Source organism: Erigeron canadensis, chromosome 2, assembly GCF_010389155.1.
Source record: "Erigeron canadensis isolate Cc75 chromosome 2, C_canadensis_v1, whole genome shotgun sequence".
In the NCBI taxonomy this organism is placed as follows: Eukaryota; Viridiplantae; Streptophyta; class Magnoliopsida; order Asterales; family Asteraceae; genus Erigeron; species Erigeron canadensis.
This window is the reverse complement of record NC_057762.1, coordinates 41,096,677-41,121,978: the sequence shown is the minus strand read 5'-3', so window position 1 is coordinate 41,121,978 and position 25,302 is coordinate 41,096,677. Positions and strand designations below refer to the sequence as shown.

The 25,302-nt window shown below is 32.1% G+C and overlaps 3 protein-coding genes across 3 annotated transcripts; all 3 read left to right on the top strand.

Moving 5' to 3' along the window:
- Nucleotides 1-3,512: 3,512 nt before the first annotated feature.
- Nucleotides 3,513-8,111, top strand: LOC122588862 (heparanase-like protein 1). The gene is made up of 10 exons (XM_043761078.1): nt 3,513-3,612; nt 4,194-4,415; nt 4,583-4,619; nt 4,730-4,913; nt 5,076-5,224; nt 5,396-5,629; nt 6,410-6,599; nt 6,855-6,980; nt 7,084-7,186; nt 7,587-8,111. The coding sequence occupies exons 2-10, from the start codon at nt 4,206-4,208 to the stop codon at nt 7,980-7,982; spliced, it is 1,629 nt and encodes a 542-aa protein (XP_043617013.1). The 5' UTR covers nt 3,513-3,612; nt 4,194-4,205; the 3' UTR covers nt 7,983-8,111.
- A 1,783-nt stretch (nt 8,112-9,894) lies between these two features.
- On the top strand, nt 9,895-13,850 carry LOC122589090 (plant intracellular Ras-group-related LRR protein 7-like). Its single transcript, XM_043761332.1, has 9 exons — nt 9,895-10,157; nt 11,015-11,084; nt 11,720-11,766; nt 11,849-11,957; nt 12,447-12,532; nt 12,777-12,867; nt 13,015-13,100; nt 13,249-13,335; nt 13,497-13,850. The coding sequence occupies exons 1-9, from the start codon at nt 10,056-10,058 to the stop codon at nt 13,605-13,607; spliced, it is 789 nt and encodes a 262-aa protein (XP_043617267.1). The 5' UTR covers nt 9,895-10,055; the 3' UTR covers nt 13,608-13,850.
- A 1,140-nt stretch (nt 13,851-14,990) lies between these two features.
- Nucleotides 14,991-17,797, top strand: LOC122589046. The gene is made up of 3 exons (XM_043761285.1): nt 14,991-15,528; nt 15,933-16,066; nt 16,298-17,797. The coding sequence occupies exons 2-3, from the start codon at nt 15,940-15,942 to the stop codon at nt 17,452-17,454; spliced, it is 1,284 nt and encodes a 427-aa protein (XP_043617220.1). The 5' UTR covers nt 14,991-15,528; nt 15,933-15,939; the 3' UTR covers nt 17,455-17,797.
- Nucleotides 17,798-25,302: the final 7,505 nt, after the last annotated feature.

The following is a 25,302-nucleotide window of genomic DNA, read 5'->3' as shown; positions in this document are numbered from 1 at the left end:
TACTCACGTGAATAGATATTTAAGATAGATAGTTAGATCGGTTAGAGATGATGTAGAGAATGTTGAGTTTTGATCTAAAAAAGGAGAGGGTAAACAAAAAATGGGTGTTTTAAAGATAAAAGAACCAAAATGCCCTTACGTGATATGCACGTGAGGGATTTAACGGCTATAATTAACAGAAGTTAGTGTCAGGGACTACTGGTAACGAGAATAAAAACCTAAGGGACTGGTTGCAACGAAAAAAAACATAGGGGGCAAAATGCGAATACCGACAACCACATGGGCCATTTGTGATATTTTCTCTTAATATTATAAAAGGATTATTGGATTACAAAACTACCCTTATATATCATTAATTATAAAATGGTTCTTATGGTTCCTACAAAATAAGAGGTTATTAAAATAAGCCTCCATATATATATATATATATATAGGAGTTGAGTATTGTAAAACAAGTATTAAAATAAAACAAATAAGATAAGATCTTGACCCTTAGATCATGGTTAAATTGATGCACGAAAGATTCATGAAACAATTGATGCAAAATGATTTTCATGATGCACGGTGATTTTCAAAGAAAAAAATTATTGTTTTATTTGTTTTACTTTAATACTTGTTTTATTTTACCTAAAACCTATATATATATATATATATATATATATGGTGACAATCAAATAACAACAGTTTTAAAATAAGAACACGGCCAGAACACTTAGGGGGTATTTGGTATGATAGAATGGAAATGGGAGAAAGGGAATGGGAAAGACTTCCCTTGTTTGTTTGCGACGAAAAAAGGGAATGAGAAAGGAAAAAGGGAAATCAATTTCATTCTCTCCATTCTCTACAAATTGTAGAGAATTGGTGAGAATGGAAAAATATTTTTTTTTTTGAAGATATTATATGTAATAAATATATTATTATTTAATTTTTTTTATATATATATTCATTCTCTGTGGGTACCAAACAACGGAATCCATTCTCTTTTAAAATACTAATTCTCTTTCTCACTATTTCCATTCTCTATTACATTTCCATTCTCTATAATTCTCTCCTACCAAACACCCCCTTAAAAACTACATTTTGATGCATTAAAAGTCTATAAAACTGACATAGTGCATAACTAAATATCATTATTTAAGTGTTTAACAACACATGGATCCGTTAAAATCGAAAAAATCACGTTTTTTATTGGATGCATCATTTTGATAATATGCATCAAAGATGGATGGACAAAACAAAAAACGTGATTTTTTCGATTTTGAAGGATCAATGTGTTGTTAAACACTTAAATAATGATAATTAGTTATGCACTATGTTAGTTTTATGGACTTTTAATGCATCAAAATGATGTTTTTAAGTATTCTCACCGTTCTTATTGTAAAAGTGTTCTCACCGGAGTGTTACCCTATCTATAATACTATATAAAAATTATACCCCTATGTTGAAAAGTTTACAACTTTGGGACATGCGAAATTACTATTTTACTCTTAATTAATTAACTTACACAATCATTCCATAATCTAAAAAAATATATATTCATTATCCCTAAAAATCAAATATCTTTGTATCAATTACCTACACCACTTTACGTCGACGCCATCACCATCCGTTGACGCCACCACATCGCAACTAATGTTATCGCCGTCGCATTGTGCGGGTACCATGCTCGTATATATATATAATAGCATGACCATATTATAACTCCGTAACTGTTTACAACTTGAATACAATTTGTAACTTCTACTTATTTTGCGCTTTTGGCAAAAACATCATCAAAAACTAACATGATGTTGGTGTAATATAAAAAAATTAAATATTTTAAGTCATAATAAGTCATTCTTATTGGTTGTGTAAAAAGTGATTACTGATTAGTGATATTATGATGGTCAGTATGTTTGAATTATAACGTTATAATGTGATAAAAATCATTATTATATGTATAGTTCTGCTAAACGCAATGGTTCACGAATTGCTTACATGACATCATATCTTATGTTTTTTTTTTTTGAGTGAATTTCACTTAAAATTTTGTGATTGTAATTTGATAGTAGTAGGTTTAATATAAGTTATTTTAACTTGGTTCCCGCTAGAGAGCTTTTTCGAAGTAGAAATATTTATTTCAAATATTTGATGGAGGCAAAACCCCTTATTATCCACCTAAAGGCATGACGATTAATATGGTATTATTTTATCTCCTTATACTTGAACGTGGATATACCCCTTTATAGAAATTCTTCCTATATCTACCTCCAGCCTCTATATCACATATTATGTAATCTTTTATATTATAAAGTTGACTTTGAATTTTGTTGTTTTTATAATACATGCATAAATATATGTTTTATGCAATTGGATATGATACTACAAATAAGAACAAATGAAATATTATGATTACAATCAATCTTATTTTTTATATTAAAAAAAACGAATCAATATACAATTCTCTATAATAATTTTAAAATTATGATTTGGCTCCCCTTATTACTAAATAAGTGAAGTGTTAAGTGCTTTGTTTAGCATTTTATTTATAATAAATATATTTGTTAAAAGTAAATTTAAATCAAGATTACACTATCCTTGTTAAAAAATTAAAGTTTTAGAAGAAAAAAAGGAATTAATACATGTTGTTGACATCATATATGTTGCTCTCACATTTAAGGGGACGACTTATTTATCCAATCACGTTCCAAAGTTGAAGAAGAAGTTTGTAAGGTAACAACACTACGGTAAACAACAAATTATATTTCCCCATAAAAGAATTTATCAATATATCCTTAATGATTAAATTATATCACCAGTCTCCAATTTTTTAAAGGGTTTTGCTAGTTAATGTGCATAAAATAGTTGTATACTTACCATAAAATTCAGGATGAACTTTTGATATGAAAACGTATAACTTTTTTATGCACGTTATGTGAAGTTCTTAAGAATTCGTTTAATATTTTTCTTTTTAAAAATATCTTCTTTAATCTTTTAAATAATTTATTTTTACATCAATTATCTAAATACGTTTCGTCACCATTACTATCGGTTGCTGTCAGCGTCACCCGTGTGTAAGTACCGTGTTAGTAATACAATAGTTTATTTTAGATCTTGAAAAGTAAATAATTAAAAAATCCGTAAATTTTAATACGCACCGCTAAAAATGCATGCAATGTGTGACTTTTTAAAATTTTTAGTATGTACTCTTACAAATAAGTTTTTACAGTAGAATATAAATCAAAATTAACTTCAAATCAACGATCCAAATTTAACAAAATTAGCGGGAGGGAGCATAAAGAATATTTGGAAAAGTGTAGCTGTTTATTTCATCTGCTTCCCTTGGAATAAAACCCTTCACCAAATAATTAATTCACACTAACCCCCACATAATTCATACTTTAGCATCCTCAAATCATTTACAAAATTAGTTAAATCTATTAATTAAATAAATAAACACCAAATCTCAATACTAGCTCAAGATTCTGACGAACATTTTCCTAAAACACACCAATCCAAGCAGATTTATATTAACCGCCAAATAAGAAAGCTTTTTCATTTTATTTTTTTATGTAGCAAAAACACATAAATTGAGCTGCTTTTGTTTGTAAACTTTCGTTTAATCACTCAAAGGTTAGTTTTTCTATCTGGGTTTTTCATTTTGCTTAATCTTGTTGAAGCTTTTTTATTTATTTTAAAGCTTTTTCTATCTGGGTTTTTCAATTTGTTAAATCTTGTTGAAGTGTTTTCACTGTGTAAATCTTTATTTAGCTGTTAAGTTAATTTCTATTCAAATATTATTGATATTCAATTTGATGTTATGTACGTAGCTGTATTTACTGGTAACAGTTATTTATAAGTTAATTAAAGCTCTTTTAATTATATTAAGTGGGAGCTAATTTGGTGGTTTTAAATAGTATTGTTTCTTATAAGTTAAGAATTGATGGCCTTGATAGCTTTGCTTCTACTTTTAGGGTTTATTTAGTAGCTGAAAAGGCATGGTAAATTAATAGTTTGGCCTTTTTATAAGAAATATTTAGTTGGCTTTTTTTACTTAAAAAAGGAAAAAGGTAAGTGTGTTAGTTGATAGAAAAGACTGTTCAGGAACACCTAATTTGTTAAAGATAATAATTAGTCTCATTTTAATTTTTATCAAGAATTTGATAGAAGAATCTTTTAGTTCATATTTGTACTTATTGTATTGCATCTCACAGAGTGATACATCAATGGAGTTTTGCACTACATTGTTTACATTTCTAGTGTCGATTTCTGTAATATTGGCGCGGAATGTTGAAGAAGCGCATCTTATTATTAATGGGAGTTTACCAATAACACATACGGATGCAAATTATATCTGCGCTACTATAGATTGGTGGCCAAGCAATAAGTGTGATTATCATCAATGCCCATGGGGATCTTCGTCTGCTTTAAATCTGGTAAGTGCACAGTGGATGCTGTTTTGGTTCAAGAAAGATTATAAGTAGTCATTTTAAATTAATATAGTGTTAGATATAAATATCATACTGTTCACCTGATATACAACGAGGGCCTGCTAGTTTGTAGTCTGCAGCGTCCTTACGTATTATGTTTTTCTTGTTCTCAGGATTTATCACATCCTTTTCTAGTCAAAGCAGTGCAAGGTTTGCTATTTGTCGGGTTTACCTAGTGACAGCTTCTGCTTTTGATGTCCTGTAATGTGAATTATTCATATTTACTAAATATGATTTCTTTTTGATGGTTTTTTTGACAGCTTTTGAACGATTGAGAATACGAGTGGGAGGTTCCTTACAAGACCAAGTATTATATGACGTACGTAGTTTCTCGGGTCCATGCCACCCATTTATAAAAATGAAAGGGGGACTGTTTGGGTTCTCCAAAGGATGTCTTAATATGAGTAGATGGGATGAACTGAATCATTTCTTCTTAGAAACAAGGTGAGTTTTTCATCTTTTTTGCTTCCTGCCCATAGATAAATGCAACATTCGATTGATCAACGATTGTTTGACTATAATTATTTTGTAGTGCACGGTGATTGTTATTGTGGAAATGTGTAACGTTGATTTACTTGTGCTGAAAAAAGAAATGTTTCATTGTAGAGCACTTGTGACAGTTGGCTTGAATGCACTATACGGGAGACACCAGATTAAAAAGGGCGTTTGGGGAGGAGATTGGAATTCCAGCAATGCTCGCGATTTCATAAAGTATACTGTATCCAAAGGGTATCAGATAGACTCATGGGAGTTTGGTATATTTCTGTAGACAGTTGTTTTTGCAATATATATCATCTGTAGTCATGATCATGTGATTCAAGATTTTTTATTTTTTCGTGGTCCAAGATTTTTTATTTTTCCTGTCTGTTTTTACTAGCTACAAGTCAATTTGTATATTTGGTCTAATTTACAATTCGTTGCTGCAGGTAACGAGTTAAGTGGTAAGGGGATTGGTGCGATGGTGGATGCTAAGCAGTATGGGAGCGATGTACTTCAACTCAGGGATATAATTGATGATTCATACAAGAAATTCAAGCCAAAACCATTACTCGTGGCACCAGGAGGGTTCTTTGATAAACAATGGTATGCTAAGCTTCTTAAAGTTTCAGGGTCGGAAATTGTCAATGTCATGACGCACCACATGTACAATCTAGGAGCAGGTTTGTGTTGCTTAGTTTGCTCATATCAGATCCTTATATTGTGGGATAGTTGATCGTTGACTTTTGAGTGTCAAAAGCAATGTCTTAAATACCGGTAAATACCGGCCGGTATTACCGGTACCGGAGACCACGCCGATATTTTAAGTCCGGTATTTTTCCGGTATTTTCACTATTCAATACCGGCCGGTATTTCCGGTATTACCATACCGGTATTTTCAAAAAATAAATCTTGATTTTTTAAAAAAATTATTTTTATGATACTTTAATGTTATTTTTTGTTATTTGTGAACTTTAAAACCTATATTTTGTTATGAAATACATATTTGGTATTATTTTTGAGTAAATTATAATTGCATTTTGACTATTTTTGTTAAATTGTAACAAGTTTTGTAGGATTTTTACACAAAAAATATAATAAATTAAAAATAGTCGTACCGGCCGGTATTTCCGGTATTACCGATAATACCGGTAATACCGGAAAATTTTTCCACGCCGGTATAACAAAAATACCGGTTTTTAAAACATTGGTCAAAAGAGAGGTTGTTATAACTTCAAGATTGAAATGAATAATTTGATTTATGTGGAAATACCAATAACCATATTTCACTACATAAAATGGGGTAGAAAATTGACATTGTGGTAGGTAAGAATAACAAAAGAATCTTTGTTAATTTTGAATATGAAAAAAACTAGTTTTGACTCTTTCAGGTCAACGCTGATTCTCTCTTGTGAATACAAGCATGTAAGTATACTTATCGTGAGTGTATTTTCTCTATTCAGGTGTTGATCCAACTTTGGTAGAAAAGATACTAGATCCCCATGTTTTAAATCGTGCATCTGTCACATTTAATGATCTTCGAGAAACCATTCAAACAAATGGCCCATGGGCATCTGCTTGGATTGGGGAATCTGGCGGGGCCTTCAACAGTGGTGGTCTTCATGTTTCAGACTCTTTTGTAGATAGCTTCTGGTAAATTCATTAATCATCTCTTTACACACCTTCAAGTATTGTGTGAGGTATAAATCCAAGGTCCACTTTGAATTTCAAGGTTGTCCTACGAGTATGACCTTCTGGACTAGAATTTGATACCACCATCTATATAATTTTGGCTTTTAAGTTAAACAAAGAGTTACTGTTAACTTATAAATCTGAGTTCTACTTATTTGATCACCAGACTCACACAATTTCTATTACTTTAATCATACACACAATTTCAATGTGTAGGTACTTGGATCAGCTTGGAATGGCAGCGAAGTATCACACGAAAGTATATTGCCGACAAACCTTAATTGGCGGAAACTACGGTCTTCTGAACAAAACGACGTTCATGCCTAACCCTGACTACTACAGGTGTGGATCTTGAAAAATTGGCCAAATTTTGAGTTTGATTTGTATTTCAACTTGGCTAGTAGACATGACCATCTTGTTTTTTTGAATGAATGAATTGATGCAGTGCACTTCTTTGGCATCGACTTATGGGCAGAGGAGTTCTTGCTGTTGATAGAAGAAACATTGCGCCACATTTGCGCACTTACGCTCATTGTTCAAAAGGGAAAGTAAGTTCTTGTTCCAGTATTTTATTACACTGTTTATCTCATAGAAAAGGCTAGTGACAATTGTGCGCTTAGTTTTAGAAAATTGTATAGATGTAAAAAAAATTAATTTCCAGTAATAACAAAATTAGAGAATCTTGTGGTTGTGGAGCTGCCAATGATGGCAATAAGATGATATCGTAAGCAGAAAGCTTTTCAAGAAAGAAAATGATGCAATCTTGCTCTGTCGCATACTATATGATATTGTCAAAAGAAAAGAAACCCAATACAGTAGTGGGCTACTCGGACTTGTGTTTTGTAAGTGGTCAATTGGTCATTGCGACTATAAAGTTATAATCAAAATCAGATTGCCAGTTGTTAACACCTGCTTTTGTGTTTCTGATATGTTGTTTTCTTGTTGCAGACGGGTATAACTTTGCTTCTGATCAATCTAAGCAATCAGACTGATTTCAAACTTGATGTTTACAACATCCTGAACATGAATCTCCGTACAAGTCAGCACAAAACCTCGGAAAAGAAAACATCATTTGCTCATGGTCTCAAGACAACAGTCTCATGCATTGGAACGAAATCGACAGATGAAAACTTATCTAGAGAGGAGTACCACTTAACACCACAAGACGGTGATATTCGAAGTAAAACAATGCTTCTAAATGGAGTTCCATTAAAGTTGACAGAAATCGGAGACATCCTAAGTTTCAGACCAGCTATGGTGAAGGTGAATACCCCAATTTCCATCACTCCTTTGTCCATAAAGTTTTTGCAGTTTCCAAACTTTGATGCGCCCGGTTGTATATGATCCGTCTTTGTTTTGATCCTTGCGAAACTTGGCTGTATCTGTATAGTGTATCATAAGATCCAACTTCCAAGTGTAAAAAACTCATTTAAAATTTAAAGTTTGATGATTTCGCATCTGATGCTACTGGTATATAGTGATGCAGGAGACTCGTGACCAGATTATCTTCTATTTTAATAAGTTATATCTTCTATTTTAATAAGTTATATTTTATTTTTATAAGTTATCTTTTTATTTATTGTGATAAGTTTGAATTGATTTGTTTCCTATTTTAGTGGTATTAGTATTTTTATAAATAGGTGTTTTAGTTATTGTAAAATTCAGTTGATTGATTTTGAGTTTTATAAGAATATTGATGTTTTGTTAATGTTTTCGGTCTTTGATTTAATCATTTGTTCTTGAGCCATTTGAATGCACTTCTAACTGCATCATATAGTGTGGTCAAAGTTCTCTCTCAGAGTATGAATTGACTTGACAACTTGTGAAGCTTGGCCATGCACCAGCTGTTTAAGATATGTGATATAGCAAGTGATTCAGCATTGGCTACATTTGTAATTTGTGGGTATTATAAAGATTTCATTATATATGGTTTTTAATTGTTTTCTTGTATGCAAGTAATAATCATATCAAAAGAAGGGAAGCATGCGACAGCAATGAAACTCATCAATCTACTCAAACACAAAAAAAGGTTGAAAGGTTAAACTATTAATTAAGTAAAAAGTAATTAAGTAAAAAAAATTAATTAAGTAAAAAGTAAGACAAATGTCTAGCGGTTCAAGTCAAATTATCTATAACTGGTAAACAGTCATACTTGTGGGGTGCGTCACTGACTCTAGGCTCAGGTCCTATCTTAAAATTAAGTTGACGTCGCGACAACTAAAAAGAATATACGAGCAAAGAATATTCAATGTATATTTATTTTTTTTATAAATTGTAAACGGATTCATTCAAATTGAAAATAACTTGATGGGTTAAGTTAAAACAATTTTAACCTTTGATATAATCCTTTTAATCTTAATCCGTAATTTTAACTCAAAGATCAAGATAATTCCAACTTGATTAATCAAGTTGGGTAACTTATCCCATCCCTATTAAACATAGTTTATAAATATTTTTTGATGTTGTATTTTTATTCAAAGGAATTTAAACATGGTTTTTTGTGTTATGTTTCAAAGAGGTTGTATTTGGTTGTTCAATAAAAAAAATCTCATTTATTTAGAATGTAAACAATCTTTCATTTGATTATTCGAGGTTTAAGAATAATTTTCATATCGTACAATACTTAGATTTTTAAAAATGAAAAGCATTCTTTCAAATTTTATTCATTCAACACCAGATTTTATTTGTTTAAAAAATAATTTGTCAACCAAAACGTCCAATGTTATGGTATGTTGTTGACTTGGTGAATAAATAAAATTCGATTGATGGGTCACAAACTCAAGTTAATAATACGAGAGCAAGTACCCGCGCGTTGTGGCGGTGAGATGGTGGGGTGATAGGTCATAGAGCGTGATAGCCAAATGCCTTAACCGTACGGGCTCCGCCCTCGGATTTAAAAATTCGTCAAAAGTATATCGAATGACATCTCTAATGAAAGAGCATGAAATTTTAAGAACACCCATATAATTTTTATAATTTATCGATGTACGTTTTTTGAGATAAAAGATTTTAAATGAATTGGAGGAATAAATGATTTATAGAAGAGAGAGAAAACAAATGATTGGTTAAGATTTGAGGAGAGAGAAAAGGTGTTACATAAATATAGAATTGAAATATGGATATTTTGGAAAAGTAAATTGTTAGAAACTTAAAATGTAAACATGAGAAATATGAGGATAAATATATATTATTCATTGCGTCATATTGGCGCCCCGTACGATGACCGAAAAGCCCAACCCAAACCCAAACCCAAACCCGATCTAAAGAGTCTACGCCAGTTTCGTCATCATCGACCATAACTTTCACCTTTCTTTCTTTTCAAACTCCTTTTCACCTCCTCCTACTGGCGAATTAAATCTCGTCGGAGTAAACTTCAGCTCATTGCCGTCGCGATTAGTCGGACAGCTGCGGCGGAGGATGGGATGTTTTGCAAGCAAGAGCGGTGGTGATTCCAAAGCCAGCCGTCTTTCTAGATGGCGCGCCACTGGCATTGTTGCTTTACGTGACTCTAAATTAAAGGTTTTACATTTCTGTTTATATCCTGAAATTATATTTATAATTTAATTCATTTTTATTATTATTTAACAATGTTATTGGAATGAAAGCCTCTGTTAGTTTTATTCATCTAACAATATTAGGTGCCTCTTATTATTAAACTATATATATGTCAATGATTAAATTGTCAAACTTTACGACGAGTTTCAACATCCTGATTTCGTTTCTATGACTTGCGTTATTCGTCGTTTAGGGATGGCAGGTTTTTATGTAGTGTTAGTTTTGACTAGTGCTTAAAGGTTTAAACTTTTGATAAGTATATACAACCAGAGCCACGTGTGGTACACCGTAACATTGTAAATTGCGATAATGCATGCGATACGGGTAGTTTGTTTGTAACTTAATTAACTGTTACAAGGTTTTATAGAAAGGCTTAAGGGAACTGGATAAACTTTCGTATCTGTTTGTATGTGTATGTGTTGATCAGATATCGTGAGTTTGAATAGGAGTGTCACGTTTATAAAGTAACAAAGACAATAAGCGTAAAATATGCTGATTTTGATGAGAAAAGTCTATATTCTAAAAGTAAGAACTAGGATGTGATTGCATTGTCCTTAATCCTACAGAAATTAAATTGTAAAGCTAAAATCGTTGTCGGTGTCTATAAGTTCAGGTACATGGATCAACTATTACTTATTGTTTGTATCTAAAGTAATATGTTTAAGATTGAGAATTGTTCTAGTATATCTTTGTGCTATCTGCAGTTTACTTGTCATTCTTGATTGAAGTTTGACTGGTTACAATTAGGAACACAAGTTTTCAGAATTAAACTTAATTAACTGGTTATATTTTTGCATTGATTTGTTGTGATGGTTAAACAGTCCTTTCCAGATGAAGTTCTAGAGCTGGATAAATCTGTTCGGACGCTGGATTTAACACAAAACAAATTAGGTAATGATTTCTTTTTTTTGTAACATCAGTTAATATCTGGATGGCACACATTTAGTTTGATACATTTTGTTTTCCATGTTTCTTTCCAACAATAAGTAGTTGATACTAATCCACGTTACTGAAAAGTTGATCACTAGGTTTACATTACCTGAGATGGGAGCAATTCTGAGCTTCTGATTTTTGTATTTGTAACACTGGTTAAAATTTATTACAGTATAAAAATATTGTAATAAATTTCCAAAAGTAATGTTGTTACTTCAAAAAATCAGGCAAAGAAAATGTTGAGCAAACATGTCGTAAGCTTATTTCAAAATGGAATTTGTTTGGAACGGTTCAGTAGTTGTTTAGGAGGTTTATCATGGGATGTGGGACAATTGTTCACTTTTGATGAATATTAATATTGATTGTCCCCATTTCATTTCATAGAATTCGGGATTACTCTGTGTGATTAAGTTTAGATTACGAAATTTGCCTAATGAATCCATAAGCTTAAATTACTTACCACCTTATGTGTCATTTTGATGATGAAAGAGTTTTCTTGTTTTGCTTTAGTTTACTTCAGTTTTTCTTAATTAATTGTTCTCGAGAGACGTATTAGAGTTTCAATGTGTACTCATCATTTGTGGTTACTGCAGTTGATGTTCCAGAGGAGATCAGCAAATTAATAAATATGCAGAGACTGGTATAAACCGAAACTTCTGCATCATTGTATCTGTATTTTCTTAGAATTGATCGTATCTTACATGGTGATACCTTGACTTCAGATTTTGGCAAATAATGCAATTGAGCGTCTTCCAATGAACATGGGAAAACTTCAGTCTCTAAAGTTTATCATACTCGATGGGAATCGACTCACCACCTTGCCCGATGAAGGTATATTTTTCGCTTTCGAGTATGAATACTATAGGGACAAATAGTTCCTTTTATATCCAACTATGGGTATACTTATTCATGTAGATATAGTCTGTTTCTTTATATAAAGATAATTTTTATTGGTCTGATTGACAGCAGTTTCATTAAATGGTTAGGATTCTTAGTTGGGGACTTCGGACTTGTTAAAATAGGGATTGAGAGCATTATAGTATAATGCTGAGTTTTATTGATCAAAGAAGTAGAAGATTTATATTGGGTATCATCAGAGAGCGGGTTGACCTCTTGAATGTCGATCAAACCAATTTGTTCATTTCTATCTGTCATCATATTTTAAAATGTGAAAGGATTTTGTTTCATAAAACATACTCTGCTTTTGTAAGTTTATTTTCAAAAACTATATACTGCTGTAGTCTGTGTGATAAGACTGTTAGTTATCTTTTGTTAATATTTTTCAATGCTTTTTGGTGTTTCATTATTCTCTGTCTTTAGTTGGCCAATTGGTGAGACTTGAGCGGCTATCCATCTCTGCTAACATGTTAACCAGCCTGCCAGAAACCATAGGAAGCTTGCGCAATGTAAGTAGTAGTGTCTCACTTGCAAGTTCTTTATTTGAATATTAATCTTTCGTGTAATCGGTTCATGCAAAGTGTTTTGTCCAGTGGATGTAGTTTTTACTTGATTTATGCATCTAGAAGATGTTATTTCTAAAATTGCTCTTTTTTATCATTTGACATCCCAGTTTTGTTATTTCCAAGTATCTGCGTAATTCATTAGTATTGAATCTTTTTGTGTAAGATTCATTTGACCCTTTTATTGCAGTTGTTGCTACTAAACGTGTCGCATAATAAGCTAAGGTCTCTCCCAGAATCTATAGGGAGCTGCTTTTCTTTGGAAGAGCTACAAGCCAACGGTATTATTTGTTTTATTATTATTATTATTATTTTTTTCACTTTAACTTCATCGGTTGTTCCCTTATGCCAAAATTGAAACGAGGCAGAACCTTGCACATGTTAATTTTGCTTTCTTAGTCTAACAAATTTTCTCTTTTTTGGCTCAGAAAATTCTATTGAAGAACTTCCTGCTTCAGTGTGCAGTCTTGTCCATCTGAAGTCAATGTGCTTCGATCATAACAATCTAAAACAGGTAAATTTTCATTGTAAATCATTTTTCGTGAATAGAACTTTAAGACGCTCTCGATAGAAGTTGACCAAGGGATGACCTTGTTAATTTAGCAAAAGTCACTTTGTTTGCCTCCAATTTTGATTTTGCAAGTATTGTTATTTGCATACAGATTCCTCCAAGTTTATTGAAAGAATGCAAGACACTACAGAATATTTCATTGCATGGTAACCCTATATCTATGGATCAGTTCCAACAGGTAAACTTCAACTTCTCATTTCTTGATTACCATCTCGGCTCTCTTGATATCCTGTTAAAAACGAAGACCCGTGAAGACGTCGTCTTCTTACACCGTTATTCAAAACCAAAACTGGGTAGAAAATATTTTAAATGGTCTAAACGAATGGCATTGACTCTTAGATGGAAGGATTTCAAGAGTTTGAAGATAGAAGGAAAAAGAAATTCGACAAGCAAATAGATTCAAACGTGATGATCAGTTCTAAAGGCCTTGATGAGGGTGTTGATCTATGAGCCTTTATCTGTTGCCATGTGATCAGAACCAGAAAGCATGCGGTGGTGCTCTGGTTTCTTTCAAGTTTACAAATGCTGCTATTGTTTATAAAAATGTGGAGTTTAACATGTTGATTGGCCTCATTATATTACAGTAGTAAATATGAATAATTTGTGAAAAAAAAAATAATTTTGTTGTAAATTACATTACATGACATATCATATACATTGAGTTAATGCAGGGGAACCCGTTTTTCACCTTCACAATATATTTCATCAATTCATTGAATAATGTATGCAACATGTACCATAAATTTTGTTAGATCTATCACATTGTATAAGATTTATAGCAAACTGCACAAATAGATTATGCATGAATGATTTATACAAATATTAAGTACTAATATCGTCTCCTTTTTTGTAAGGTTTGCTAAGAAAAAAGGGTTTATGAGAAAGTTCTTTTGTGTGTAATAAGACCAAGTTTACTTCTAAACAACCCAACATCAACATAACCTGACTTAAAGCCCTTGCAGGATTTATCAAATTAGAGCTGGGGGCGAAACTCATGACTATTAGGGCAATTTAGAGATGATGCAGTTGAATGACAATAGATCGGATCAGATGTTGTTATATTTATACCCACATCCATTTATTTTTTATCATCCATATCGATAGCCATTTAAAAAAATTTCATCCGTCCATCACTCCATATCCATATCCAATGGATGGATGTATCAGATGTTTTTAAAATATTTTTTCAACAAAACAACTTGCAATGTATAGTAAACATTGTTGTCATCAATAAATATGCTTGTATGTGTAGTTAATTTCGGGTTAATAAATGACATCCATAGATGAACAATTCTAATCCATATTCATTCAATTAAAGATCCGTATTCGCTCTACATTCAATATTCATCACTTTTTAATTAATGATTAACTTGAGTCGTTAAGTAAACACTTTGCGTCCGTTAAGTTTATAAAAGATTTAATTGAATCGGATAAATGGTTATTCGAATTACTATTGACATCCAATATTCATCTACTTAATTAATATTCACCAATAGTGGAATGAATCGGGTGGATATTTATGCTATCAATTATTTTGACAAACAAACACAAAATATTATTTTTTCTGTTTTTTTTTTAAAATTTGTCTTTATTTTTGACTAAAATCATTTTATATATCGTCATATGAAATAAGTGACAAAAAACAAGGTGAGGTAAGATGTAGTCAACTTGTCATAGACTATTCAAAAATCAAAACAAGTGTACAACATGTTATTTCTGTCCTTCACCAATTACCCAAAACACCCCTATAAAAATTAAAAACAAGAATCGCCCTCAGACCCACTCAAAGACACAACTAGATACCCTTTATAGTCATTTTGTCACTCGTTTGCTGACCACTTGCTACAAAGTACAAACAATCACCCACCTCGTCTTCACCTTTTCCACGCCTCTCCTGCCCCCAATTATTTTAAATTCCCTTCCGTTCAAACCCTAATCGCAAAATTCGTTACGAATTCACCTGTATTTCTCCAAATTATCATCATATTCTTTCAATTCGCGTTTTCTTCTTTCAGTTAAGCTATTTTTTAAAATCTGCCGTTAAGTAAATTGATTTTTAGATTAGGGTTTCGAATTTTTCATGACTTCTCATCAGATCTATTAGATCTGTTATTCTATTGCTTAAATCAATTGTTTTTTGTCTGAAATTAATCTTCTTTTTGCCCTAATTTTAGATCTTGACTATTTTTGACCGATTTAGGGTTTTTAAAATCGATTAGGTTTTTTGTTTAATTCGATTTAATTTTATATCTGAAGTTCAATCAAATCTACGATTTCTGTTGATTTTTGAATTTGGGGATCTGGAATTAGGGTTTCTTCAAATTGGGGATCTAATTTTAAATACTTGCAAAGTTACAGATATTCTTAGAAGGTAATTATTTATCTTTATTTATATTTCAGTCTCAATTTTTACGATTTATAATCCAGATTTTACGATTGGTTTGCTGTTTTTCGTGATTTTTAGGAGGAAATAAATAATTTTTAATTATTAAAAAAAAAGTCAAATTATTTATTTTGGGTTTGACTTGCCACGTGGGGTGTGAAACTTTTTTTTTTTTTTACCCTCATTTGAAGCCTACATTAACACTTTAAAAACTTTTGTGCCCATATTCCTTAAATTTAACATTTTTTCCAATTCAGTATCCTATTTTTAACATACAACACTATTAGCAAAATCAAGTTTTCTTGTATTCTGCTTTCCAAGATTGCAAAGAGATTGCATTGATTTATTAGCTGATAACTGTATCTTGACATGCTTGAACGCTATTCTTGCAGTTAAAACATGGTGCAGAAACGACAACTAGCTCAAGAGGAATATGACGTTTCTCCTAAGCATTTGAAGTTGGATCATGGTTGTCATTTGGTTTCTTGTTTGCAGTTTACTAATGACGATGTTCACCTTCAGTCAGGTGTGTTGGGGAACGAGTTCGTTTTAAGTTCTTTTCTTTTTAGCATTATGTAAATTTTGAAACCTTTTAAAGACAATGTAGTTATGTTTGATGTGTTTATGTCTAACGAAATGTGCCACTTGATTGCAAAAGACATACTTTTATTGTTACGTGATATAAATATAGATGGTCGCAAACATCGGTATTAGTTTTATCTTTCTGTATCTTTAACTAGTGACTATCCTATGATAGATAAAGATGAGGGCTGCTTCCATAAACCAATTAATGAAGTTGAATATGGGTATGTAAATGGCAAGTTAAATGATCTTCCTGTCTGCACCAAAAAAGTCGATGTTGATAGTACTCTTCCTGGGCGCCTTTCCACGTCATCAGGGGCCAGTTGCACAACTAGGGAAGAAGATTTGAGATCAGAGGCACCATTTCAAGCTTCTGATCCCTATTCTTACCTTCTAGAACTTTCTCCACTAAAGGAAGTACCAATTGGACCTGATTATCAAGCTGATATTCCCGAATGGTGTGGATATTATGAGGTTGATTCTAAATTCTTGGGGTCTTGTGTCCTTGGAATGCCCGAAGATCCCACCCTGCATGATGACATTGATCAACGAAATAGAATAAACTGTTACTGCAAAAATCATGGGTCTCCTGAATGTGTCAAACAACACGTTAAAGAAGCTAGGGGGATTCTGAAGGAAAGCATTGGACACAAAACGTTTGCAGAGCTGGGGTTTGATAATATGGGGGAGATGGTTGCTGAGAAATGGAGTGAAGAGGATGAGGACTTGTTCAATGAGGTTGTATATTCAAACCCTGTGTCTGTTGGTAAAAACTTCTGGAATCATCTTGCAGCCAAATTTCCCTCACGCACCAATCAGGAAATTGTTAGCTACTACTTTAATGTCTTTGTGCTGCGTAAAAGGGCAGATCAGAACAGATGGGATCCAATGAATGTTGACAGTGATGATGATGAGTGGCAGGGGTGTGACGGGTCAGAGGAGCAGGATAACATTCCTGAGTTTGATTCTATCAAGGATTGTTACAACGATTTGCAACCCAGAAAGTTGCATAGCAGTTGTAGTTTTGACTCAACATCTCAGTCTTCTGAGAAAACTGATGGAGGCTTTGATTTCCAGTACGACTCTTGCATATCATCTGATACAACAGTTGCTGCAACATGCACGCATAAAGTCAAGGTTGACAGTAACCAATCATGCGGCGACAACGAATTTATTTTTGAGCCTTTAGATTCAGGGGTGTGGGATGTTGGGCATTTCTCTTGTCTGAGATCTAAATCTGATTTCTTGCCAACATGTAGTATGATTGAAGAGGTATTTGGAGTTGAATCCTGGAATTTTGATGAAACTGATGATTACAGCAGATCAAACTAATATGTGGTTGCTAGTCTACCATCTCATTATTTTCTGGAGACTAACATGTCCAATTTTTCATTGTACAGTTACAGATTTACCCCTGATTAGCATTAGGAACTATATTCATAGGGGGAAACTTGTATCTCACAGAGTCGTTCCCTGATAAATATTTTGGGATGGATTTGTTGTAATCAGTCAGTGCCAGACCTGAAAATAGTAGTAAATTAGGCGAAAAATAGGCTTAATGATGATTGAAGCTTTTTCCGTATTATCTGAAGAAGCAGTATGCTCAGTTTTCTTATTTGCATAATATGTATATATGAAAAATGATGGCTAATGCATTTTGTTGATTTTTTTTTTACCATCATTCTGTTGTTTGCTACTGCAAGATACAACCTGTAATACATGTTTCAAAAGTGGTGTCATATAAAGTGATAATCGTTAAGAGACACCAAGAAACAATAAAAGACCACTAGTGTCAGACTTTGTTTTATTTTTGTCATCAAAATCAAGTATATGCTAGTTTTTGGAAAATTTCATACGCCAGTTGACGAGTAACAAGATTTTGGCAGTGTATGCAAGTTCTTATAACAGTTCTCATTTCAGTTATCAGAGAGTACTCATACAGTAAAGTAATGACTTGCGTTTATGTGTATTACTGTATTGAGAATAACACTTGTATTTGGTCTGGTATTTTTGACACATGGAAGAAGGCGTAGAGATAAAGGGTGGCCTTGGAAGCTACTGTAAGATATAGAAGTTGGCTTCACTGCTCTCTCCTTGAACTAAGGTTGTTCGGCTGTATATTTTTTGCAGTCTATCTAAGCGGGTTGTTCGGCTGCCATCTTATGTTCTCAGCTGCTGGTAGTTAACCATTATGCCCCGGTATACTTTTTGCAGTCTATCTAATCGGGTTGTTCAGCTGCCATTCATGACTGACTGGTTACAGCTTACCATGATAATTTTGTATATTTGTTATTTTCAGTTATGTAAGTGTGGAGTGTGGACGTGTGGTATATAAATCAAAAAACACGCGATTAATTGTCGTATTTTTCAGCTGTGATGACTCCTCATCTTACAAAATGCACCTGATGTCAGTAATAGAACAGGTAGACATCTATCACATGGAAACATCAATATAAGGGGAGCAAAATAATTGATTGATAGTACATCTTTTTGATGCTAGGCCAAATAAATACTTTAATTGTAAAAACTGGCAATAAACACCGTAAGTCCAAAAGCATAAAAAAGTTCATTCTAGAGACAAGATTTATTTACTTCTCCTGTTCTCTCAGGTGCATTTCTGGAAGTCACTTTACAAAATCCTAAACATATTGTGTTAATACTTGTACAAATTCATTAACCAAGCTTTGTCTGAAAATAAACAAGTCTGGTATATCGTTATTTTTTTGGAAAGGTTAAATAAACAAATTGATACAGATTCACACATATATTTATCAAGTGTTCACTATATGACTTGAACCCACAAGCTACAGGACGATGAATCACCATACATACCACAAAAGCCGAAGCTCAAGTGTAACATATATCCAAGTACCAATAACTACAATTTAGCAATCACTTTTTCTTGAATAGTATTTCAGCTATTCTTTCAAGCTCTTAATTATTTAAAGGCACAAGTGGACTAATCTTTCCCAGCAATGCCATTAACAACCATTTTACTTATAAATATAACACATGTACTTGCTCTTGTAGTCTATACATCAGCTGGAAACTCTTTTTGGTAGACTACTTTTTATTCTTGTATGTTGTTATTTTTCGGTTCGGTTCCATGCATATCGATCAGCCTATCAAATTGAAAAGTTCATTTTACATCATGATATATCTCCCAAACACTTGAAGTTGGAACATAGTTGTGATTCGGCCTGTTTTCAATATACCAAGGAAGCTATTTCCCTTCAGTCAGTGATTGGGTAAATTCATTAATTTGTTTAAACTTCTTTAGCTGGAAACTATTTTTGGTATACTACTTTTTATAAGTAGCACGTTCACTGATCTCCCACATCTTTTGTATCACTTGAGGCCGGCCTGTTTCTATTAGCCAGCTAATTAATGAATAAGTTGAGTAATTACTCTTTTTGTTTTGAAATGGACATCACTATTGCAAGGGACAATCAAACAAATCAATGTTTATAAAATTATGTTGTAGATTCATGGTTAGAAAGGGCCAAACGATTACATATATAAAGTGATTATATTTCAACTCATCTCTTTGTGGACACTTGGAGACTCGCAGCCGGTAGAGAATTATAGTTTTTCAATAATTAATGTTGACTTTGTTCTTAAGTGTCATTTATCGATAAATATATTCACTTTGAGAAAATATAGCATAATTAAGCCTGCAATCGAAGACTTTTGTTTGATTCCAATCTCATGCGACAATCACTTGTATAAGTCATAGAGTTACTCGTATCTAGACGATGCCAACAATGAAACTGTGTTTATAGAACACTTGAAATTCTTTCATATATTCAGTATCATTATGGTCGGTTTCAAAAAAGGATTAGCGAAATTCATGATAAGTACACCAAGAAAGAAAGAAAAAACAAAAGATAGATTAGAAAAAAGATAGTGGAAAGCTTGATTAATTATGATACATTGACCCTTTCCATTTAAAGTTCAACCATATTTTCTGAAATCAAAGTTGACAAATGGTTTAGGCCCACTTGTTCTAATTTCATAGCAGACATAATGTAAGTATTTGTAGATTATATGTATTGGATATGGTTAGTATTCAGTACATGGGCAGCTATTAAAAGTATCAACAAAAAAGGACACCACTTAGTTTAAGCTTCAAGGTTGACAAGCCTGTCAAAATGGACAAAGAAATTAGAACTTACATGATGGCTACCAGCATGCTTGGTAGTGTGGGTGCATTTTCTTATTAGCATGCTCTTGACATCACTTAGTTAAAATTCATGGATTAGGCAACCTAACTCGAAAGACAAACCTTACTTGGTCTGCATTTAGTTAAAAATTACAAGTTACTGTATTTTACTGAATATTTCTCTATTAGTCTGTCTATATCAAGTATTATTATTATTATTATTATTATTATTAACCCACCCAATGCCAAATCAATTGAGACTTCAATCGATTTTGCTTAACAACCTGCTCTAGATAGAACTCGTGACTCTTATGAAATTCTCTCATCTCCATAACCAACAAAGCTATACGCTTTAGAAATCGACCTTGTCTTTTGGTTGTGGTTATGGGACAACTTCTAGCTGGTAGGGCTCCCTTAAAGCATATACAAGGTAGTTTCACAAGAAAAGAATTTCTTAATGTTACTTCAATTGAACTTTTAGAAAAAATAGATGCTCGTAAAAACTATTTGCACAAAAAATACAAATTATGCCAATGTCCAAAACTCAACTTGATATCACCAATCTAAATATAGCCAAAATGCCTCCGAAAAGGGAATATCTCAAAGTCAAGGATCGATTCATGGAACTATCAAAGATCATAAGAGCCGTGCGATTTGTTAGGATTAATAACCTCTATGTATCAGTAGAATCAAATTATGTATGGTGTATACATTGCGATCCACCAAACAAGTTGGACAGCTATTGGACTTTGAACACTAATGAAAAGCCACATTGAAATTGAAAGCAAGACTTTATTAACAACCATAATGTGGCTGGCCTAATTAATTAAAATGGCCATAGATCGATAGTTGTACTTCAAACATTCAAACAGTTGTGTTTTAAAGTTAGCATTAAGTTTTTTTTGCAAAACAAGAATCGTGAATGTTTTAGATTAAAGAAAAGCAATGTAATCTGCGAAAAAAAGACACAAAGATAGCAAGTTTGTGAGCATATCTTCACTTTATATGGTCATTGTACAACAAGATCTTAATTAATTGATTGATTATAACCAAATATATATTTTAGTAAATTATAAACTAACACAAAACGTTACATTCTGTTATATTACATATTTTACAAGAATTCCGTTCTTACATTTTTCTAAAGCTCCCAATCATTCAAATGAACTTAATAGTTAATATGGAATAAAAATGATATAAGTAAAAGTTAAGGCACTACACTACACTACACTACACTACACTACACTAGTTATATGAGTCTCTTCTACAAAAATCCAAATATTTAATCTATTACCTACAAGTTGTCCAGTCTCGTGGGTATAGATTTCATTTTTAAAAAAAGCTTCTTTTTTCCATCTATGTCGACTGAAAAAGTATGATACAAATATCATATATACGGTAGTATACATACTATACAATATCTGTGTCATGAAGGCCGGCCGGCCTGTCAAAAATCTATAGCCGGGTTCCTTCATTGCCCTGACCGGAAGACTAGCTAGTGTCTTATTAGTAACAACTAACAAGCCACATGGAACTTATAATCTTATAGTATATTTTAAGCCGGCGCCATTGTTCATATTTTTTGGGTGGTTATATTTAATTTTTAGTTGCAACTTGCAAGCAACTTCATTTTTAGCTTTTTTGCAGAAAAGAAAAATAACACTTGTAGAATAATGTAGTTGGTATTTTGGTCCAATTTTGCATAATTCAATATACACTTTTATGTGTAGGCAAAATATTCATCAAAAGAACATCGAATCATTTTTGGCACTTCTTTTCTGAAAAAATGTCACCAATCTAGAAGGATAAACATGTATACACCTTATAATCAACATTTTTTAAGAAGCTTCACTAAGCTGATCACATGTAGGCAGGCTTATATAAGGACTTTATCAATTAAGCACCATCCACTTGAACTATATGCCATAGAATCAAGGGACCTCATCATGTATTGTGTTAAAATGATCAAGTTTATAAGCATATTTTAATTAGTTACCAAGATTAATTAAGCTTTTATGGCTACTTGTATAGTGGGCTACACATATTTTACAAGATTAACAGTACGTACGTGGATATGTGGTCCCGGCCCTTTGCTATCGTTCGAATAGTATATGTATCTAGATCAGTTTTCTTTCAAACCACTATCATATTCAATTCTACAATTAACATATATCATTAAACGACCATTTTGATAAGGTTATTCACCTAATTACACTCAATTAGCTGGTTTGCTCACTTTTACAAGTATTGACTATCGAAATTCTTTTAATTTCATGATCAGGAAGTATAGTCAGGAGACAAACAAAATACTAGACATCATTTTCTGTTAATGAAACCATAAAATCATAACGACAACTAAAGGGCAAAATGCCAGAAAGAAAGGTAATTAAATTTCCATTTTCTGATCAATAAATAGTGATTTTAATTTCACGACAATATTTATAAAAAAAAAAAGTCCGAAATAAATAAAGAGACAAACCATCAACTGATCACCACCATCATCGACCACCATAATGTTATTTACCTCTTTATTTATTCCAAGTTGATTAGTGACTCAAAGTTGTTACTATTTTATCAAGAAAAAGAATTATTATTACTTACTTTTTTTGTTAATTAAGGTCATCAGGTTTCCCCTTAGAGCTACTTAATGGAAGGTCCAGGGTTTTATGGTGAATTACTAACTTAGAAAGTAATACAGTAGATAACTTGTTCCATTTTTGGGTAATATATATGCCCGAAACTAAACTATGATGCAAAACGACATTGACAATAAGGTGACGATCAATTTAAAAAGGAAAGTGACGACAACAACAACCGATATGATAGTGAAACGATTTACATGATTATTGATATGCATTTTACTTTTCAATATTCCATAAATGCGATCGCTTCAAACTTAAGGGTAATTTGCACCAGCAAACAACCCCAACAATCAATTGATGCTCGATCATGATGTTTTTTTTTTTTTTTTAGTGTGCGTTTTTATATTATTTTTTTAACTTTGTGATTGACTTGTATTTCAACCCTTCAAAAGCATAATGTACATTTTTCCTATATCTTTATAAAAACAATTTCATAACGGGAAGTGATCCTTACACAACACCCTTTAGTTATACACAACAAATATATGCATTATATGATTGTACTGTACAATCGCATAATACATACAGTATTGTGTATATGGTTAAAAAGTATTGTGTAGGTTTTATTTTAGTAATAACATATCAACAACGAGACAAATTTTTGTCATGAACATTTTTTAAAGGTTAAATATTTGATAAAAGAATGATAATGTGTAATTTTAAGAAATGAATACTAAAAATATCTTGTATCCACTCGATATATGTTTGGTTTAGCACATAAAGCTTTTCAGCTTTCAAACTATGTAGACTTGTGGATTCTTTACTTTACAAAATAGTGAAATACAAACAAACTTGCTTATAAAGGTAGGTCCCCTTCCTCTAATGACCAACTTGCCCCCACGCCGTGCCACCCTAATAAATACATTTCGCCTTTTAATAACTCTAACGTGTCATGCCCTTATTGGTTACAAGATCATTCTGACGGCAAACTTGAGGTGTTTTCGGGCCCATAGTTATACTGTTATTCGAAGTTTCAACGCCATTAACGGATCGACTTTAGTTGCATTTGTAATTTGTATGTATGGTTGGACTTTTATGAGTTTATCTAATAAGGGAGTTAACTTCTATCTTATCATAAAAGACTACATAATTGTTTTACTAAATATATACTCCGTAATATTATAATGATATAATGTTTACATCTTGGTAGAGATATGATTGTTTATATTTCACGTTTTTGTATTTCAATTTTTGCAGAATTTGATATCGTTGGTACGTACTGTAGTTGTGACATTAAAATACGTAACAAGTTTTGTGATTTGCAAAGTACTCGTATTTTGTTGAGGTCCACAATAGTTAAGTTATTAAACCCGAACATTTCAATATAAGCTCAAAACAAAGTTAGCTTGAAACAAGTTGGGCTGTTAGGTCAACTTTATTATCTGATATCTCTTTAGCATTTCATGAATAATTTATAAAAGAATTGGTTATAACAATATTGCTATTAGCTATAGATTTAAGCCGTTGACATGTTACACATAAGTTTTTTAAAGCAAATGGTTATTCTTATCTATTTGACTAGCTTATTATTCATATAATAAAATTAAAAGCCATTTAACATAAATAACTTAGACTTTTCAATTAGTTTGAGCTTAGTTTGTTTTTGACTTCATCTATAGAAAGCAAAATTTAATCAATAAGTAATGTACTTTCTCTAAAAAAACGTTAATAAATTAATTTTTTTTAGGCATGTACATGTCGAATATCATAATGGGGGGTCTGGAATATATTGTCTGAACCGAGTTCACATTAGAGAGTCTCCCACCCAATATCTGGTATGAGGAAAATTCTCCTAATAGTCTATTAGGGGTAAACCTTATTCTTTTAGACTCGAACCTAACTTCCTCAAATCCAAGCACTCATAGAGACTCCCTGGGGTATTAACCCAAAACATTTACTAAATAACATTATATTTAGCTTCATAATAATTTATAACATCGTGATCTTTAAAAAAAAAAAACTCAAAATCCTAGGATTGAAATCATCAAAGATCTACAGTGCCTTTATCTAAGTGGGAAGTTTGACAATGAGACTAAATGAATAAGGAAAACAAATTTTACGTAATTACTTATAAAGTTAACACGAGTAAAATAGAAATCCACATTCAAAATAAATTCAACCATTTGGTCTAACCAGATTTTTTTCTAATCGTTTTTCATAGAAATGATAATTTTCTAAAAGTATATATTTTAGTAACTTATTTTAATAACCACCCCTAGAGCTGGAATATCTCAAACAAAACAATGATACAATGAAAACTTGTAAGTTGTGCATTTATATATTCACATTAATCTTGATATAGAAAATTGAGGTTTTAAAAAGGAAAGAAAGTACAAATAAAGAATAAGTGCCAGAGAGAGCAGAAGTGAAGCTTTC